This window comes from Lepisosteus platostomus, chromosome 20, assembly GCF_059453375.1.
Source record: "Lepisosteus platostomus isolate fLepPlt1 chromosome 20, fLepPlt1.hap1, whole genome shotgun sequence".
Classification (NCBI taxonomy): Eukaryota; Metazoa; Chordata; class Actinopteri; order Semionotiformes; family Lepisosteidae; genus Lepisosteus; species Lepisosteus platostomus.
In genome coordinates, this window is record NC_142630.1 from 11418028 (window position 1) to 11439459 (window position 21432).

Sequence of the window (21432 nt, forward strand, 5' to 3'; positions counted from 1 at the left end):
TGTAGTCATGGTAGGTGTGTGTCAATATGACATACCAAAAAGTGTTTAGGGTCAGTGAACTACAAAACCCAAGTCGTAAAAGGGCTGTCGGTAAAGGAGACCCCAGTCTTCGTCGTCCCTCTCCAGGACGGATTTATTTCGCCCAGAATCCTGCTGGAGTGCACAAACAAGACGTATGCCTGATTTGAAGGTACGTCCGGCTTAAAAAAACATTCACTTCAGGTTGAAAATTGTACATCCAGTGACCAACCAAGACGTATGCATGTCTTTGAATTACACATGAGCTTAAGGGATGCCTTAAAAGCCGGAACAGCAATACAAACAGTAAACTTGTTTTTTTTTCTCCCTAAAACATGCACGTATACATAAAGTGATACGTTTCTTTTGAAGCTCCGGATATTAAATGAATGTTTTACTCAGGCGTTTACCAAGGTAGTGTGGCAACATGCCTCAGGATCAGCGAGGACAAAGTGAAGAAGAGGTGATGTTGTTAAACGTATAGGATACATTTTAACACATAAGGGAGAAATCTCCTGGGCATGATTGTGTCCTGTACATTGTACTTAAGGACACGAGAGGTGATATTCATAGACTGTTAACAAACTACTAACAGTCCGCTCAGATATGTGTCATACTGGAAAAATCCCATAGATTGGAAAATTGCTAATGTAGTACATATTTAATAAACAGAGAACTAAACTGAACGTACTTATAGACAAATATGTCTTACTTCAGTTACACTTATGAAGTTAGCTTATGAAGACAATAACAAGACAAGCAACAATATTGATGCAAAGCATATGATTTGGTATATATAATATTGATATATCAATGTTATATATGGTATGTATGATATGGTGTATTTTTCCAGAAAGGTTTTAATCAAGTTTCTTATAAATGATTAAATATAAATTGCAGGCGATATGGGGGAAAGAAAGTTTACTGATAAGCTATGATTGCTCAATGAGTGAATAAATGAAGTTCCACAGGGATCTGTACTGGAACCATTGATCCTCCTAAATTAAAAGATTAGTTAAGCTAAACTAGGCAACTATGCAGATTATACCAAACAGGAGGATTCGTTCACACTGTAGGGACGGCCAATGAAATTCAAGAATAATTAAATTCAAGGCACCTGGCAAGGAGATGTTTAAATAGGAACGTCAACACAATATTTATTTGTCTGGGATAGAAAGAATCAGCATTAATGAGTGCATTTCAAACCACAGTAAAAGTCAAATGTACACAGTAACATGTAAAGCCTCCAATTTACATCACAAAATAGACAAAATTTCCAGGTATGGACAGCGCCATATTGTGCGATTCAGAGACATCAAAACTTCCGGTGACGTGAAGTGGCCTTCTTTTCTTTTTTTTTATTCATATTAAACGTATTTAGAATTTACAAATACAACTACAACCAGAGGATCAGAAACAGGTACAAGAGAAAAAACACAAACAGAAAAAAAAAAACATTTAACTGCCAGAGGTAATGAAGTAAATTATGTGATTAAATTGTATTTTTTACATATATCATGTTTTCCATGTTTTTTATAGAATTTAAATATTGTTTCAGCTCCATCTCAAAATAACTAAAAGGGGGAGTAGTATTAGACCATTTTGATTTATTGATGTGAAATTTACCCAGAATGAAGTGACCTTATTACATTGTAAAGAACGAGGCTTGTGGATACATCTCTTTCAATCCAATAGAAATACTGCTTTCAACTTCAAAGGTTTTGCCGATAAATAGAACTTACTTGTTAACTGCGCCTGCAGATCACGTGGGAAACTTTCTGCAGCGAAATATCTGCTGCACAACCCGTGCTCATTCGCTCGTACATCGTATTACATTAATCATTAAATCATTAGCAAGCAGGAACGCACTCATCACATCACACCTCGCCCGTGGCGAGACCAGGGGTTTGCGACAATATGGCGACTTATAGTACTTTCAATTTTGTGCTTAATTCAAAATTTGTAATTTTTTCTATGTTTTCCATGAATTTATTTTGTTACTGAGATTTAATAACTGGTCGGAGAAATTGGGACTCCTATCTAATTTAGATAGGAGCAGAGTGTTACATTCAGATAGCAAAATGCTAAAATATATGGGAAAACACTGCAGTTATCTATGAAACGACAGATGTTCATAATAACACAGTAAGTTTCATTTTCTAGACAATTTGGGGAAGAAAGAAAAAGGGCCATTGGAACATTGGATATATCATAACATTTCAATATACAGTATTTAAATATAGTTATAATGTAAAAAAAAGGGAATTTATAGAAAGTTAAAATGCAATTGTGTGAAGTCCCTTTAAGACATTGTCAACAATTCTGGTCACTACATTATAAGGTTCTAATCTTAGGTTAAGATAAAAAGGTTATTTTCCATGCTGAAAAGAGAAGAAAGAAAAACAATGTTTTGGCTGTGGAGCCTTCTTCGGGTCTCCCTAATTCGAGATTAGTTTTGTAATAGATGATAAGAGAATTACATCTTTTAGACTTGATCGTGAATGGACCTGATTTAAGTATCCTGATCCTTCTTTTAATCCTCAAAAGCATTGTTAAAATCAATTTAGTGGACTACTTTTGAACACAATAGTTTAATATGAACAAGGGAGCACAGGTGGACACTAACTGCAAGCTTTCCCGAACGTTGTGGGAGTCTGGAGCATGTTACCCATGTTACTCAGCCATGTTGACAAGGCTTATACTATTCTTTCTTTGACAGCTTCTTTCAAGGACTGAGTGGATGAGCTCTTTGAATCACTTAACTAATGGCCGGCTCTTGTTTGTAGCCTTTTCATCTTGTGACTGAGACTTTCACAGAGCCACAAACTGACCTAGCTGGCAGGGCCGGATTTGGGTGTTTGTAGGCCCTAGGCACTTTCACTTCGAAGTGTGCTAAAAGAGAGGTAAATGCCAATTAAATGCACTTTAAACTATTCTAATGCTAAACCATATGATTGAAGGAGCGAATCCAGCGACCATTACTTCGATCCTTCTTGTTTCTAGAAAAGCTGCTAGATTGCGTATGATTATTGATTTGCAGCACCTAAAGTCGATCGCAAGCATGTTGTTTCAGCTCATTTTTTGTTAGTCACTAGTGTTTCCCTCCTTCATAGGCCCTAAAAATGTTGTAGGCTCTAGATACTGTGCCTACAGTGCCTAATGGGAAAAACTGCTGACTGGCTTGTCTTGCGCACAGCTATATAGTTGCAAAGGAACAAGTAATAGGTTATATATATAGTTGTAGCTATAAGCTACTGTATATAGTTGTTGATGCTAGATAAGGAATCTTCACGTTTCCTCTCCTGGTGCCTTTAGTTCTAAATATTGTTTATATGGAGCATCTGTTGACGAGATTCATAGTTCTGCTGGAGGCGTGGCATGCTGCTGTTGATATGGTTAGGTTTTAATTACTCTTTACTTCCATTAATACAAAATCATCTAAAAGATTTCAGTCTGGAAATCTTGGAGGGCGGATTTCACGGGTTGGGGAAACTGTTGTTTTTTGTTCTCTGTTTGATATATAGTATGTTTAAATAAAAATATAAATTGCACACGAAGAATGTTAATGGGAGATGCATGCAAATGTGGGAATAGAAATGTGTGATTGTGCACTTGGAGAATGTCTACATCAAGATAGTAACTACTAACAAGCACACCATGTGTAGAAATGTAAATGGACTTTTTTAGAAACCAAATGCTCAAATATAAAAGTGCCCAAAGCATGTTTCAGGTCTATTGTCACACCATATAGAGTTTTAGTTTGGCAGAGCATAAATACTTGGATAGTTTAATATTTAAACTACAACCATCCTTAAGTCTAGAGCTTCTCCAGAGTTTCATCCTGTTAGGTGCAACTGAGAGCGAATGACTTCCCCCCCTCTCTTGATATGACCCCAGTCAACAGCTGTGTGGACAAGAGCAATCGGCGTAAAGATTATCACTTGAGGTGCATCAAGTGATAATGCACCTCTGCAGCAACAAGACATTTAACCCCAAACCCATGAGTCCATAGACTTACCCCCTATACCATGCTGCCACCCAGAGTATGAATAATTATTAATAGAATGGAAATCTATGAGAAGTCTCAACAAAGAGGGGAATACATGTTTTGCTCATATGTGTAGGATAGCATTCTTGTAACTTCACTGGTAAGGGCAGTGACGTTTGGCATACAGTATAGTATTCAGTGCAGGTTGCTTTTTGTGCCTGTGCAAAAGTTAACGATTTAGCAATACCAGTCAGTGTATCTTGCAGTGTATTTTTTCTATTTTTATATAATGGAACGATATGCAAACTGGATGCAAGAAGTGACCTGGCCCAAAACCTAAGAGCAGTGAGGCAGCTGAACCAATCAGTTCACTAACAGTAATATTTCCTTTCAAAATTTTTGAAATTTGTTTGTAAATTTGTGACATACTGGTTTGTTTGCCCTGCATGTTTGCAACCAGTCTGAGTAGAAAACTTGGAGTATTGAAAACACTATTTAATAGAATAATCCACAGACAATAATAAATGCCACTTAATGGCTTACAATGAAAACATCTTAACAATAAGTGAAAAACATGTTTAAAGACTTGTTCTGTATTTTATATTTTTGTAACTTTTTTTCCATCTCTCTGGAGTCAATCAAAAATTCGTAGAAGGCCATCTACTGGATAGCTTGGTGTATTACACCATTTGTACAATGTTCTAAACCCACTTTAAGAACTACGCTTTGCATATTGTAGGAAAGTTTTTTTTTTACCAGATGCAAAACTGAAATCCCCTTTTTAAGGGTATCAATTTTCTAACTACCCTTCTTGCTTGTGATTCATATTCTGTCAGGTTTAATGTTCCCTTCTGTGTTCAAACATTCTTCAAAATGTTTATTTAGCATTTTGTGTCTTAATTTAAATACTAATGTTCCAAAATACACTACTAAATCAGAAGGCAATGACACTCTGAGACAACAGACATATGGAAAGATTGTGCTTGGGCATTGCAATGTCTGTTTTTCCTGCCCTAAAACCCTACATTCCTAAAAATAATTTATTTAAACATCTAACCATTTTTTGTAAACAAGTTTCTGAAGACAATATATTTTATTTGTTTAGGAAAATAACCCACAAGCATAAATACATGGCAATCTGTCCTGGTTAATCCGGAAAATGTGGGCTCTTTTTTTATACAAAATAATTAAGGGCACTTTTTCATACAGACACATATGAACATACAGTATATATAAAACCCATCATATATAATTCCACACAGAACATTATATTCTGACTTAGAAAGGAACCAGCTTTCACTGGTTCATTATCCATCTGTGCTGTCCATGCATTATATTTTAATTTCTTTTGTATATAATCCTTAGATAACGGCTGTAATGATCATATTGATTTCTTTATTGTCATATATTTATTGATTTATGCCTTTCCAGGCTGAGGAAAAACTATTCCTGTAAATATAAACTCTGGATATCCCTGCATGTGAAATTCTTATATTGGTCATGGCCTAATTATACAAGTTATAAAACAAAAGCAAAGAAAAGTTGCAGGAATGTGGCAGAATCATTGCTATACCTAGCACGTTGGGTTTGTAAGAAGTGCAGAGGAGGGATAGCCTGGCCCTTACTCAGATGCCAGACTGAAGCATGAGAAGTGTGTGAAGATAGTGGACTAGTGACCTGGGAGTTAAAGAACAACTGGGCAGGATCCAGATGATCAATTCACAGGAGAGCACTACGCTAATTCAGGAACAAGCAGGTCACCACTAGCAAGATGAGAGCTTCATTTCTAAAAAAAAGAAAAGAGTTTCTCAAACTTCATGATGCCTGTAGAAATTAGGAAGATGAGCTCTGTGACAATGCCAAGATCGGCCAATAAAAAAAAACAAGAGATCAGTGCTCTTACAGAGAAGAAAAGAAGAGCCCTAAAAAAGTGCCGAAAAATTCAATTTAATTTTGCCATACAAAGGGAAAAATTAATTTTACTCATATCAGTTTTGGTGAAACATCTATCACTGTGTGGGCCTTCTGTATCTCACCATGAAAATTTGTGTCTGCTTGTTAAAAAATAAGAACTCGGGTAATATTGTAAATGGGAGTAGTTAGTAATTAATAGTAATTAATTTATCCAAGAATTGTCATCTGACTGTTTCCTGAAAGATGCCAGGCTATCAGCTTCAATAACATGATTGGGTAGCTTGTTCCATACTCCCATAAAGCTGTAGCAAAGTGTTACACTGTATTGAGTTATTCATTATCTAGTTCTTTCACAAAGTAATATAATAAATAGGTTTCGTCATTTGTCACGCTTGACACTTCTCTTTAACTGAGTGTTTTTAGAATGTACAATTTGTTGCTTTGTACTAAAGATACTTTGCACAACAATCCTACATTTTGCATGTGAATTAGCCAGCTTCCCTGACACCTACTCATGTCATATTTAACAGATATTTGTTGACTCAACACATCTAACTGCATGCTTGAATATTTACTCTGATGTGGGTGGTAATTTGAATAGAAATGGTGTCTCTTCAAAATTCATTCAGAATATGTTTAAGAAAACGTGATAGTAAATAACTCAAGCACTGTATAGGATAATGCTTCAAATGATGTTAGACAATCTCAATAAGCAAAGATTTAATGTAAACTCTTTGTTTTTACCAATTATAGTTCTGTATTAAGTTTGAATAGTAACTAATATTGTTTAGGAATACTTTATGTATAATAATAAAATTTAGCTATATATACGTAATATAAATATACATATTTAACTAAACTATATAACTAAAAGCTAAATAAACAAATTTTGCTTTAGAAAAAAATGCACCTTAGAATTATTCTGAAAGAATAAATAATGTTATTTGAAGTTGTAATGAAGTGTTATATTCTATATATGTAAAAATTAAATGAGCTTCAGTTTACTTTGTGTATATCACATGGTTTACGTTAACTGAAATTGTGATCTGTTAACCTCACTGGTTCCATTTATGGTATTCTTTGAAATGAAACTGCTTCTGTAGAAAAAAAGGGTTACACAGTAGAGGGTGCTATAAATTTGCTTTTACAACCACAGATATGGTTGCTGTATAGAGCATTATCAAGATGCCTGACCTAATTTTCAAGAATGCTTTCTGGCCTCTTAAGAGTAGTAAATTAGTAGGCCTACAGCTACAGCTGACTTAGTCTATAGCATTCAGTGTATTTTATCATTATTTCTCAATGTGCTTTAATAAACAGGCTTGAACAATATACATTAAAGTTTTAATTTAATTACTTTTTTAAAAATACAGTTTGGAATTAAATATACAATACCTTAAATATTGTCTTAGGATCAGCTATGCAAGTATGCTTTCATTTATTCAATTAAAAAAGACTTGTTTATTTGCAATATACAAAATAAAAGGTTTTCAAATGAAAAAATAAGTAAATTTGAAGGCATATTAGCCTATTTAATTTTTAAATTATAAAATTGTTCTGTATTATTGTGCAACAAATGCAAGCAATTATGAGGCTGTTTTCTGTTTGATCACTATAAAATTGCAACACAGGCACGGAGAACAAGGAAATATCAGGACTGTGTGGCAGTTATGTGGAAGAACCAGAGATACAGATCAGTGTTAACAGACAGAACTGTGACTTTTATCATGTTGAACTAGTTGACAGGGAGTGAATTGTGCAAAGGTTTTGCAATAAAAATATATTATGTAGTTAATAACAAATAATTGTTGATTAAACCAGAAGTAAAGGACATAATATAAATATATGGTTTTAACTGTTTTAGAAAGATAGTTCAAAATATTTCAGAACAAATTGATGTAAGTTTTGCAGATTTATGTTGAATAAATAGTTGTAATTTGAGTCTTACATTCAAATTAAATGATCTGGGATTTAGTCAGTGTGGTAGTGGATGTATTTATGTTTCCATATGTGTATTGCATGTACAATATATAGATTCAGGATCTTCAGAAGCTTCAGAAGATGCATTCTACCAGTAATCAGTAAAATCTCCATGGTTTTGCTTTTATGATAAAACCCCAGACAGATTGGCCACATCCTATTAAAATAAATACTGTAGAAAATATGTACTATAGAATCAAATAGAATGTCAGGAATCTAAATTAGTTGGCCATTTTAAGTTGTTTTATTTTAAAGAACAAAAAAAAACAGATTAACCCTCTCAATTTCATACATTATACCTTTAAATCTGCTCGTTTCAGTAATTTTCTTGGAGTTATTCTTTAACTTTACAAACCAACAGATAGGCACGTGTGAATGATTATTTTTGCTTTTAAAACAAGTGGGTCTTAACAACAATAGGATGATGGTAGATCTTTTCTTCAGTATGTCTGAGCTGCCGAACCTCACACACAAGCAAATATAGACTCTACCTTCCTCAGCAACTCTGGGAAAGAATGTGAAAGAATCACAATTTATATATTTGCTTGTTTTTAAAAAAAACATAATTTATTAATAATTTTAAATGAAGAAATGATTTAATTCAGTTCGAAATGTATAATTATTATGGTTAGTAATAAAAATAGCTGCAGGAAGCTCTGTTCGTAGTAAAAACAGCTGAGTTGCCTATGGCTACAGCATGTTTCCAGTATATAATGTATGGGGGATGGGCTACTCTGCTAATCTAGTTTAACTGTTCTTGGTTTGAAAGATAAGCATTTTTCAGCCCGAGAAACGTCTAAAATCAATATTTTAAGAATTTAATTCACTTTTTAGTTTTAAGGTAAATTGAATTTATAAGGCAAATTACTAAAATAGTGGCGTTTAAGAAAGTCCACATTTTTGTATGTTTAAAGTTGAAATAATTTTAATATTGGCATTGCATTTAATATTTAATAATCGGCACTTCAGCGTTGTCTTCAACAGACATTTGGCACAGCAGTTTTTTTTTTTAATTGACCGCATTCAAAAAACAAATATGACAGCAACAACGATACAAGGGGTACTTAGTGTTTATTTCCTTGTGTTCAGCAGTCGTTGCTCCTTGGCAATGAGACAAGGTCAGAACCTAAACGCATGCTCTGTGGAGAGCACGGAGTTTCAACGCTAAAAACACAAAATGTATTTTGTAAGTTTTTTTTCCCCCCCTATTGAAGTCTTGCGCATGCCTGCTGCTACAGTATTGGGGGAAAAAAAGCGAATGAAGGTCTCCGCGCTCGCAGTGCGCATGGCCAGTGTTTCGGTGTGATTGATGTCGAGTTGGTGAGTGTTGGAGCTCTCGGGTCGGATCAGCTGCACTTCATCGTTGCTGGGAGAGCAGCGGGCTGAAATTTCAGTGCAATATTGCTGGGATTGAAGTACGCGTTAAATATAAGCACCCAACAAAGAGACAGAGAATGTCGGTAAATAAAGCCAAGAAAGTTAAAATGGCTACCAAATCGTGTCCTGAATGCGATCAACAGGTGAGAAATTATGCCTACATTTATTATTTTACTTTTTAATTTATCAGTCTAGCTGGGCTATACCGAGGTTGCTCGGCTAGTACGAAAGGAAACTATGCATGTAAACAGAAGTTGGACTTATAATGGTTGGGTGTGAGGAGGATAGTTTTCAAGGATATCACAATGGTTATTTTTACATTAAATGACATTTTGCATTCAGATACACTGATACGTGTGGTATGTATATTTAATAACAGCCTTCGTGGAAATGTTTAATTTTGAATGAATGCATAGTTATTACAGTTTAGGAACCAGTCGGTGCTATGGTCTTGCCATTTCCTGCCTTGCAATATAAAATAGATTCTTATGAATATACTGTCGGGTAGATAATATTAATCTTACAATACGTCATCAATTTTTTTTCATCGGAAGGTCGCATTGCTCGCATAATGAGTTGTTCTAGTAAACAATACAATAACATGCTTAAAAATATGGAAGTTTTAATTTCGGAAGAATAAAAAAAAATAGCTAAATTGCTTTCCTGTATGTCTCGGGTAGTAAATCTATACGGCTTGAAATTGAACCTTTCGTCTGCAGTGGTTAATATCGTTGAACTACTGCGTTACTTACATTCTTATTTGCTAGATTATAATGATATTTACGTCATCTTCACTTTTTATATAGCAATCATTACTTTTGTAAATTGGCGACAGTCCAGATTTCTAGCGGTGGTTTTGTACTAATACGAACTCGCACATGACGCCAAAATGAAAGCGCAGAGAAATGTAATTTACTGCTTAAACGATATTACGTGTAACCTGTCTGTACTTTATGCAGTTAAACTGATTTTCAGAGTTTACAGCCAACAGTTTCAGTGTAAAATAGGTGTATAATCCTCCAGCATTTTTAATCTTGAGTGATAAAGATGTAGTGCATTTAAATTTAACCGATGGCATAAACAAAGGGCGCCAGTGCTTAAAGTTATTCTTTTCAATTTTTATCAGATTCCTGTAGCATGCAAGTCATGTCCCTGTGGCTATGTGTTCATTAGCCGAAAACTTCTGAACGCCAAACAATCTGAGAAATCGCCACCAGCAATAGGTAATTACAAGTTTTCTCCATGATTAACAAGCATCACTAAACGAAGACGATTGAAAATGAGACGTTTTATTGTAATATCAAAGCTATTCTGTCTTTTAATTGCTATTTTGAACAAGGTATGTGACTGTACTTCTGCACTTAGATATGGTTACGATTCATAGAGTTGTTAATACAATTCACAGTGTATAGTTATTGTCAACGAACTTCCCTTGTTTAGATTAATCAAATATGACTGGTATGAACCATTGTCCTAACCACGTGGTAGTTACATCAGTGTGTGTGTATTTCTGTGTGAGAGCTAGTAATAGAGATGATGGTGACAATAGGCCACAAAAATGTTCTTAAAGTTTAAAACAGAAAAAGCCTTCTACTGATTTAATTATTCAGTTAGGGTGTAGACCTAACACAGTTCTTGGTTTTTAAATTGAGTACATATTTGCTGCTTGTACTAAGCACATCTGATAATGAAAATGTTAGTTTATTTTTTTAAGCATTTGTATTAAACTTGAAATACAAATGACTATTGTAAGATTTTAGACTTGTCAGGTTTGTAAATGCAGGGTCCTGTTGAAGATTTTTGTGTGCTTTTGCACAGGCTAGTTTTATCTGTCTTGGCATCTTTTGTGAAGCAATCATAAATATTTAAAAGTAAGTAACGGCTGTCTCTCAAGTTTTCAAATTAGTGTGCAATTTGCAGTGGCTTAAAGGCTGACAACACTTTTCATGAGTGAATACAGGGAGAGGTGGGGGATGGGACTTTCATTTTTAATTCCAGGCTAATGCTCTCACTCTGCATGTACCCTAATTCTTTCCATTCTCCTGTCTTAAAGTTACAATTTGAATCCCATCAAGAGAGCTCATTCATTCACTGTAGTTTTATTTAGCAATATTAACATTTGAGAACTATTCATTTTATACTTTTCACCTTTCACTTATTTTTCTTACTTCATTTATGAAGAATGTTTAAGATCTTTAATATGGTGTTCTTTAAAGTACAGCTTTAAATATCTTTTAAAATTAAATTAAAATAACTTTTTTTTAATGAGCTGGTAAATGTAGCAATCAGATTACTAAGGTTATTACCGCTGTTTTCAAATAATCAGTGTCAGATTTTCAGGATATTTTAATTAGGTTATGACTGCTTCTCCTTTGAAATGTTTGGTTACAATATTTAAAATGTTATTTTTAACATGATTTGTTGCTTAATCTGTGTAAGTTTGTATTCAAAGTACTGGAAGAAGGTTTTTTCAGTTCTAATGTCTTGTATTATTTCTGTCATTATGCAGAATAAAAAGTTTTCCTTTGATAATTAAGTAGCTTCCTGTGTTGATGAAGGCTGGAATGCTGTTTTTTTCCAGTAGTAAAGGTAGCTCAGATTACAGTCAAACCATTTAATGTAACATGTTGTCTTTTTTTCAAAGGAGGAGTTAAACTCACTTCTCTTTTCTGACAGTGTTCTGTTTTGGGGGTTAAATTTCAATGCTAGTTTACTTTCCTCTAGGTTGAAAATGGCCTTTATCATAGTGCTCCATAAGAAATCAACTAAGAAAACCTCTTTTAAAAGTTTAACAGACTCATATTCTAAGCCTGGTATTTTGAAAATGCACCAGATTGAAACCTCAAGTATGTACTACAACCTGAAAAATAATTGATGGTTTACAGTAGTATAATATAACTGTGCAACATCTCAATCTGGCAACACTGAGAAGGTAAAAGGCTAATATACTTAAGGAAACACATTTCCAGACACAATGTTTTCTTGTGTATGCTGTCGGTTTCTGTGCTTCCAGAAGTAAATGTTTCTAACAGTAGACCTGCCTTCTGATTCAGGTAACATCTTACCTATGGCCAGTAAGGAGACAATTCTGAGTACAAGCTCCTCAGTCACACAGCTTGTCCAGTGGCAGACAGGAGAGATTAGAGCAGAGAGCTGAATCAGCACTCTGTGCTGGAAGAGGAATAAGTAGAGGTTAATTCCACACTGGAACGTCAAAAGCAAAAGTGTGAAATACATAAATTATCCACAGCCAAAACGTTGTGTACTTTGCCTTTTTTTTCTTTTTGCTGTTCCTTGAGCAGAAGAGGAGTTTGATTTATTTTGTGGAATTTTTAGTGTTGTCTGCCCTGCTAAACCAAGTCTGTTTTACGTGGAAATAATTAGAACCTCATTGGAAACTTCAACAAAATTTAGCTTTAAAAAGAAAAAAAAGCCTTCAAAAAGCTAGAAGACGTAGGACAGGATTGGTTATGTGCCACCTGAAGGTTTCTTGAAACTTGAAAGTTTACAGAAACATTTTTTGATGGAACAGGCTTCTGGGGATGTTTCTTTTTTCTTGTGTGCGCCGTTTGTCCTAAATCTGTGTAACGGAAGCAGCAGTAAATAAGCTTGTGTGTCAGTGTTTCTCGGAAAATTGGATAGAATGTTTGCATTTGTATACTGCTTTCTATCCCAGTGGGTTCTGAATAGCCACATATATACTGTAGGAGGGGGCCACCCTGCCCACCACTGAATTGCAGCACCTACATTGCTGAAACACAGTAACCCCACAATACAGCAGGTCAGGTGGAGAAATGAGGTATAACATCTCCAATTGAATTAAATTGACATCTCAGGGAGGTTAGGGTGTGCAAACCCAAAATGGAATTTAACCAGGTTGGATATAGTATCTTGTGTGAACAAGGCCATGGGCTCTATTATGACTTATGCTGAAAGGAAAGTATGTTTTCTTCAGCTTTATTGTTACAATGTGATATTGTTAGACGTCAAATAAGGAACAGCAAAACAGGCAGAAAATAAGGAACAATGATGGAAGTGTCTTTCATATTCTTAAATATTCTTTGTTTGAGATACAACTGTTTGCTTGATGTGAGGTGATGCAGTCTTAAGGTTGAGAGACAACCTTAAGCAAACACATTAGTCATATCTATGATCTCTTCAAAAAGGCCTTTGTTCCTGCTTTACATGCAGTAGTAATCTTAATGTGTAGAGCCGAGTAAAGACTAAGTGATATACAAAACAAGCCTCCATAAATATTGAAGTTGTTTTTTTCCCCAAACTGTTTGTATCGCTCAACAATGTTAAATTTTAAAAGTATCCCTATAAATGTGCATCTTGTTCAGTATGTAGCACCTCTTTGAGTAAAATCATTCTGAATGTTGTTAAACCTCTTTATGAACATTAACATTTATAATGTTGAAAAATGTTTTTTTCCATAGAATTGGAACCATTTCTTAGTCAAGTTATAATGGTTTTATTTTCTTAATGAAAAGAATGTTAAGGACCAGTAGACTGTGGCTCATGAGTCATAGGAAAAGCAAGGGAATCTACAAAACCACAGAAGTTCTTTATTACAAATTGTAGTATTAAAAACCTTTACAATTGAAGTAATAATGAAATCCCAGAATGAACTATGTTCCTGCACTTTTTCTCTGGTGGTTTTTGAAAATGTCCGTGGGGAGGGCTTTCAGTCCTTAATTTAAGTTTTAAGTAAGGAGAGGTGAATCAGTTATATTTTGTGGTTTATAAATGCTTTACTCTCTTGATCTTGTTAAATAATTAAGAAAGCTTCATTATTTGTAATGTGGCATATTTTCAGATAAATCAGATGCGAAGAGGAGAAGAACAGAGAGGATACGCAGAGAGAAAATAAACTCGGCTACAAACAAAGACATGGAAAACAGAAAGCGCTCTCGTTCCAACAGCCAATCGGAGCACATCCGCAGAGGAAGGGGCAGGCCAAAAACAACAACCCATAAAAAACACGAGGATGAAAAAGGTAACATTCATGTCTGTCAAAATCCTGAAGTAGAACAACAATTTTACGTTCACTGTCGATAGCATGTACTTTAGGCTGTTTTCATTTTGACAACACGCTTATCAATGAATAGTCAAGTGATTTTTGATGCCCAAACTTTCAGTAGTTTGAAAAAAATATTCCATCATTAGGCAAAAAACAAAAACCAGAACAAATTGTTGAATTAATTTAGGTATGTTGGTCAACGGATAGTTCATAGATAATAGAATGATCTTAAATGTCTGTATGGACATAGTGCTAATATGGTTTTGGTACTTTATAACCGTCTTTGAAATTTAGCAGCAATATACTATGACCCGTTTACATTTAAACTGTGTGCATTAATCATATTATCATAGTTAAATGAATTCCTAAATCAAGAGTCATAGATGTGGAGCCAAAATGTTCTTAATGCAAATGATTAATGATGGTGAACAGAAATGTTTTACTCATTTGACTTAATTGAATATTGTTTAAAGTCAGTTATTGTACCAACCCTTCGTTTAGCAATATGGGTGAGTATATACACTGATAATGCAAAATACGCAACTTTGTGGTTTCCTCAGTTCTCAGTACAGAAGGTTGTTTTTTTCCCCTGATTAGCTGACATGTTCACACACACTAATGTTAGCGTTGTGATCACTCACTCGGCTTAAAAAAACATCTTTTGGTTGTGTTTTTCAAAATGAAAGCTTTTGGATTATTCAGTGTAAAGAAAGATGATTCTAGTTACGTTTGGAGTTTTTGATCAATTTAGCCGTTAAGCCTATTTGTTCAGTACCATTTTACAATGTTGTTGCTTTAATGTTGTGTAAGAAGCGAGTCTTTGTGATTCAGTACAGCTTGGCTTGGACAGTTTGTTCAGATTAATGATTTACAAAGTAGTCTCTCTGCTGCTGCATGGCTGGTGAATTAATCATGATATCCCTAGGAGAAGTTTTATTTTACCAGCTTGCTTTGAGCATAACATGAGACTTTCTTTTACAGTTATTTGCTATAATTAATTTTAATTTGATGATGCAACTTTATTAATCTGCTTCTGCTGTATACTGTTACCTTGGCATTATTTGTGAATTTCACTTTTTTCCTTTTGTTTTGTTCTTTTCAGAAAAACAAGAAAAAGAGATTGATATTTATGCCAATCTTTCAGATGAAAAAGCCTTTGTTTTTTCGGTGGCTTTGGCTGAAATCAACAGAAAAATTATTGGTCAGAGACTGATTTTGTAATACCAGTTTGTAACAGATTGACCACGAAATGAAGCTACTCAGGACTTGAGCTGCAGAAAATTGTGAATGACCACAGAGGACCTAGTTGGGTGAATTTTGACCCAGAAGTTCTGTCGTTTTATGAAGGACTTGCTCAGCTTGCACACTAGGAATGTGGGTACTGGGTATGCATTTGTATGCATAAATTACTGCTATTTTGAATAGTTTCCTAACAATGTATTAGGAAATACATTTTTTTACTTTTAAATCAGATTTTTAAAAATATTGTGTATTTGTTGTGCTTAAAAAGTCTAAGATTTATCAAATGGAAATCTTTTTTTCTGTATATTTAATTTTGTACTTGGGGGAAACACTTGAAGAGAATTTCGGTACTGTACCAAATTTAGTGCAGAAAAGGCAATTCTTAAAGGTTTACTCCTCTGTACGGCTTTCTGATTATCATAAAGTTTAGGTGCAGTTGAACCATGAGATTTGATAGATGCTTATGTATTATGTGTAGATTTTGGGAAGACCATTCTATTTATTACACCTACACCTTCTTAATTTGGGTTTTATTCTGTTTTCACAAATATATAATCTCACAGATTGTTTTTAAAATATTTGCTCTGTTCTTTAATAAATTGAATGTTTAAAAGGATAACTGCTTAAGTTCCTTTTAATAGTTACAGTACATACCGACTTGAAAAGAATGTTCTTTTTTTGCTTTTAACTGCTGTGCATGTGGTGATTGTGTTGGATGGATGATTTACTTACAAGCTTTTGCATGCAACATGAATTATTGGTTTTTCCGCATGTTCCAGTTATTTTGATTTCCAGCTTTAAAAAAAAAAAACAATTAACAGACAGAAGATCTAGTTTGCAAAGAAATGGAGTGAGCTGTTCATTGTAGAAAAATGTTTTGGAGAACCATTAATTCTCTCCTAACACGTGAAAGGAAATTTTTTCCAGTTAAGTTGTGTATTTTTTAAAACAGTGTAAAACATTATAGCATTTCTAATGCATTTTTCCTTTACCACACAACATTTTGCAGGTTTTAACCTGTATCTACATGTAATTAAATCAAAACCATATTCTGTGAGTTTTGTAATTGTTGGATAATGTTTACAGTTTTCTCAAACCGTAAAGTTTTGTCCTTTGGCAGAGGATAAATCTGGAATTGGTTGTTAAATAAAGTAAAAACATTGTGGTTATTTTGCAGTGCTGTTGCTATTCAGTTACTGCAGAGTAGGAGTTTTGAAGAATACTTTGTTCTGTGTGTTTACACAAGCAGTTGAACACAGCTGTTTGTACACTTTTTCTGACATAGATTTCATTTTAATGTGAAATCATTGGATAATCTGACATAAATAGCCAGGATTATTATTAAATGTAATAAAATGTCAGTTTGGTGAAGCATAGGTGTGTGAAATGTATTCTCTACAGGTATTTAGTGTAAATGAGTGGAATGACTGGATTTAACCATCCTTACTAATAGCTTTAAAAAGTTAAGAGAGACTGTGGTAACATGAAGCCTCTTTTTTGCCTGCCAGGGCAGGAAACTCCTAGGCTTTAGTAAATTCATTTCTTATTCAGAAGCATGTCTCTGCTAGTCTTAATCTCATCTTTATTTTCACAAAGATGGAGTAAATCAAAGACTTTGAAAAGGTGGTAATGATGTAATGATGACGCACCTGAAGACGTTTTCTTAAAATAATAAATTTGTGGTGAATAAATACATTTCTTATACAGTCCATTTAAACATAAAATGCAAACTACCAAATGACTGTTCCGGGAAGTATTAGTCACTGCTTAAATTTAGAATTGTAGAAATGTAATGCCATACTTTGCTTTTATTTTAAGGGATGTCTCTATTCTACTGTTTGACATAGGGCCTTGTTTGTTTTTACAGTTTCCAGTTGGTGTAGTAATGTACTCCTGACGACATACCTTTGCAAATTTAGGAATGCAAATATCTAATTTGCTCATTATAAAAATGAATATGAAAGTATGTCAGCAAGAAATACATTTGAGTGTATTTTTGTAAGTGCTCTTTATTTATTCATGGCTGTTTTTAGCATGATAAATGGGGAAAGGAGTAAGATCGTTTCTGGATAAAATTTTTAAAAGTACAAGCTGAATGTAAATATTCCTTATTATAATTCTTCTGTATACAGGCTTAACGTCTTGCAATTTATCAAGTTGTCATTCATTAACCACTCTATCTCATGTGCTTCTAAAGTATTTACCATTGTTACCTCCACCATTAACCAGCTATTTAGGACTTTTTTGTTGTCATTGTCAGCAAACTAAGAACAGCTGCAGTCCTCTCTCTCTCTTCGACCCACTAATAGTCCATGTTCACATATTGTTCAACAAGCTGAAATGTTTCCTAAATCCGCTTGTTCACAAAATAGTCTTAAATCAGACAATTGAGGCACACAAGTGCTTTGACTTATTTACCATTTTGAGAATGAACTCCATAATAAAAATAAACCCGTTGAAGTATGTTTTCATTAAATAAAATCACAAACTATATTCATTTATATATAAACATTTCAAAATTTGGATTGATGAAGCTTACATACAAGAAATCTGAACAAACCCTTTGTTAAATATTGCTTAAAAGTAGAACAAGGCTTTAGAAAATATCGAGAGAGATTCTCACAATGTTAAAAATCTTGAAGGTTTTCAGAACACCAACAAAAAGAAATGTTTTAAAGGCCATTTCAAGATACCACCTCTAAAACGAACTTTTAAATGGCTGAATTCACAACTGTAGGAAATACTGCAGTTTGAGGTATGTTAATCCCAGCTGGATGGTCATAGCCTTTTTTAAGACCTTGAATTGAAGAATATAAGAAAAAAGCTGTAAGAATGGAGATCTTTTTTTCCATTCTTCAGAAGTTGCTCTGATCAAGCTATTGAGTGCACAAATGGTTTCCCATGCTTTGGGAGGGAGAGGAAATGACAGTAACTCCCAGGAGTTTGTTTAGGCTTGATTTACATTGCATTTGATTGATTTTCTTTTCTTCAGTGAGCTGCTGCTTCTTTCATGCAGATTTCCGTAGCCCATTTTGCACTGAGTAATCAGAGGTCGACCAAGAATATATAGAATACTATAAACAAGATAACTTAATAATTCTCTGTTATCTGTTATGGCTATGAATATATATCTAAAACATTTAACTGAAATAAAATTCAGTTCTACATTTTTTATACATGGTCTAAGTAATCTCTTCTATAAATCCTTTGTTCAGCCAAATATTCAGCGACATTGAACAACACTTATAGTGTTTGCCATGTGTTCTCTATTTCTGTTGCTTAGCAACAAAGATGAGTTCAGTCTGACAGTTTCTCAACACAAATATTGCTTTATTTGCTATTGCTGGGTAAGTGAAAGCTCATAGCCCAGTGTTCGGTGGTATTTGAGGACAGTTTTGCGTCAAATGTTTTGTCTTAAAGAACAAAAGATTTTTTTAAACACCTTTGAGAAACCTCAGCAAATGCCAAAAGTTCGTAAATTTGGCAGTTTTTGAGAACACTTAGAAAAGAAAACAGCTTAAATTCTGAATAACAATTTTGGCTCCAAGTTGAAAAACAATTCCCAGAATTTAGTATTACAGTTTTAACAATTACTTTTTCCATTTCAAAAGCTATTTTCTTCTATACATGCTTATGTGTGTATGTTTGTTGTCTGAAAATATGGAGGTTGAATTAGGAACATTGGCGCTTTCAAAGAGTTGTCTCTTTATGTACCACAAGAGGGCGATCAAGTAACACAATGTTGTCAGCCTGAGGACCAAAGAGTCTGTAGTTGACACCCAAACAATAAAAGGACAGTAAACATTAAGCAAAAAAAAGCCAAGAAATATAGTATTTACTCCAAACTTTCTATGAGTACCAGCAATATATAGCTTGAAACACTTTTCATGTTACTGTTAAGTGTAAGTGGGTGATTTATGCCTTGTATGTGTTTTCTCAAGACAAATGGCACATAATATCACAGAGAAAACAAAGGATTGAATTGTTTTTTCACTGAATGTGGAGATCTGCACTGGTGTCCTGAAAACCCCAGGATTACTCTTTGAAGAAATATCCGTCTTGCTACTACAAGTACCACCTATTGTAAGTATTCTCTTCCCCCTTCAGTAACTGGAACATGGAAAAACTACAGTACTGTATGTCCCCTGCTCCATTGACCATAGCAGTCAGGGTCAAATCCTTCAGTCGGTGTCGGATTGCGGTTCGTATTTGCTTGTTACCTTTGTCTACACAACGGGGCTGTCCGTGGGAATGTATTGTTATTCGTTTTTGTCTGTCGCATGGGATTACCAGCTTCATGCCTGCTGGGAAGTTTTTGATCAATTTGTGACCTATGTGTTCCTGCAGTTTTATCACTGGTATTTAGCTGTTGTTTAAACTTGTAAAATCCCACCACCTGTGAAATATCACTACTGAGGTTGTTTGCATGTAGACCAAGGTCAGAGGAGTAGTATTTTGGAAACAAAGCTTCCCATGAGCATGCGATAGTGATGTCTATTTCCAGACACGCAGTTCTGTGTATACAGTGTGTATGTACAAAAAAAACACTCCAGCGCCAGCGCTGTTTGTAGCACAGGCATGACATAGATCAGCTCACCTGCTTCTCCCTTTGTCCCTGTGTAACTTTTTCCTATGGGCTTCTGTCGTGGTCTGTGTCATGTAATTCACAAACATGACCTCGCTGCAACTCAAAATTAGTGAATTCAGCCTTTCAATTAATAGACCCTTATCTTCAGCATTAAAATATTTTTTAAAGAAACTTTTTGCATAAAAATTTGCTGAATATTCAGAAGGAGATTTGATCAGATTTGGTCTGTTTTCTATTATGCCTTCAATATATAAGCTTGATTTCATTTTAAGAGATTATTCTGCTGAAATAGGCCTGATATATTTAGTCTGTGTTGATGAAAAAAATATTAAGTGAGTTAAATGAGGGGATTAGGATATGTGGTTCTTGTTCACTACATTTAATGCATTTTGAAGACCTATTGGTCTCTAACTTAAATATTTAAGTCTTGAATAAAGTTTCAGTTCCTTCAGTTTTTTTTTACTTATCAACTAATTTGCTTTGAGTAAACTTACTTCTGGAGTACAGTACTGTTAAAGTAAACATATCTTATATTTGAGGTTATGGAACCAACAAATTAACTCCAAAAAAGATCCCCTTTTGAAGCTTTCAATTCTGTAAATTAATAAAAAATGGCTTAACCCATTGCTGGAGATTTGCATTCAAGCGTATTGAAGACCTGCAGTAGCTGAGATAATGTGAAAAGCCCTGCTTGTTTAAAAAACATGAAAAGTGCAAAGTGTCATTAAGAGGGCTTCTGGAGTAGTATGGTAAATCAGTATAAATTGTGCCTTAACGTCTGCCTCAAAAACAAGAAGAAAAAGAGCTTCTCACAAATCTTTGATCTCTGTAACTGGGGCTTAAATAATGCAAATTAAAAGCAAGGACAAATCTAAAATGGCAGATTTACAACTGCTAAGCTTCAAGGCATTGCTTGAAATATTCAATACGTCTCTGAAGGTGTATCCAGGGAGTGAATGGCTTTTATTGTAGGCAGAGCTAGAGTGGATGTTTTGTGTGGTGAGAAGAACAAGGTGAGCTGAAAGTTTCTGTTTGCATAAGGGAATAAATACAGGAAACCAAGCAGACTGTGTCCTGGACATCTGAAGTATAAGTGCAGGCATTATAAATAAGTAATACAGTCTTGAAAAGGAGATTAACTTCTCTTGTCTTTATAAAACCTTTCATCATTTTCAAAAGCAGCACCTCTGATACCCTGAATCTTTTCTTTTCAGAATTTTTCAACAGTTTGAACTGAGTCAGCTGTAAGTGAGATTTTCAAAATTCAGACACACAGATAGATATATCTACTATATGATGTCA

General features: G+C 34.3%; 1 protein-coding gene across 2 annotated transcripts; it reads left to right on the forward strand.

The window, feature by feature from the left end:
• The first annotated feature begins 71 nt into the window (after nt 1-71).
• On the forward strand, nt 72-16161 carry hdip1 (HDAC and MIER1 interacting protein 1). 2 transcript variants are annotated; one of them, XM_088613486.1, is made up of 4 exons: nt 72-190; nt 10404-10500; nt 14097-14276; nt 15403-16161. In XM_088613486.1, exons 1-4 carry the CDS (start codon nt 176-178, stop codon nt 15519-15521), a joined length of 411 nt encoding a protein of 136 aa, XP_088469612.1. In that variant the 5' UTR covers nt 72-175; the 3' UTR covers nt 15522-16161. The 2 variants fall into 2 exon arrangements, with proteins under 2 accessions (XP_088469612.1, XP_088469611.1); XM_088613485.1 differs by lacking the exon at nt 72-190 and adding an exon at nt 9051-9420.
• The last annotated feature ends 5271 nt before the right edge of the window (nt 16162-21432 follow it).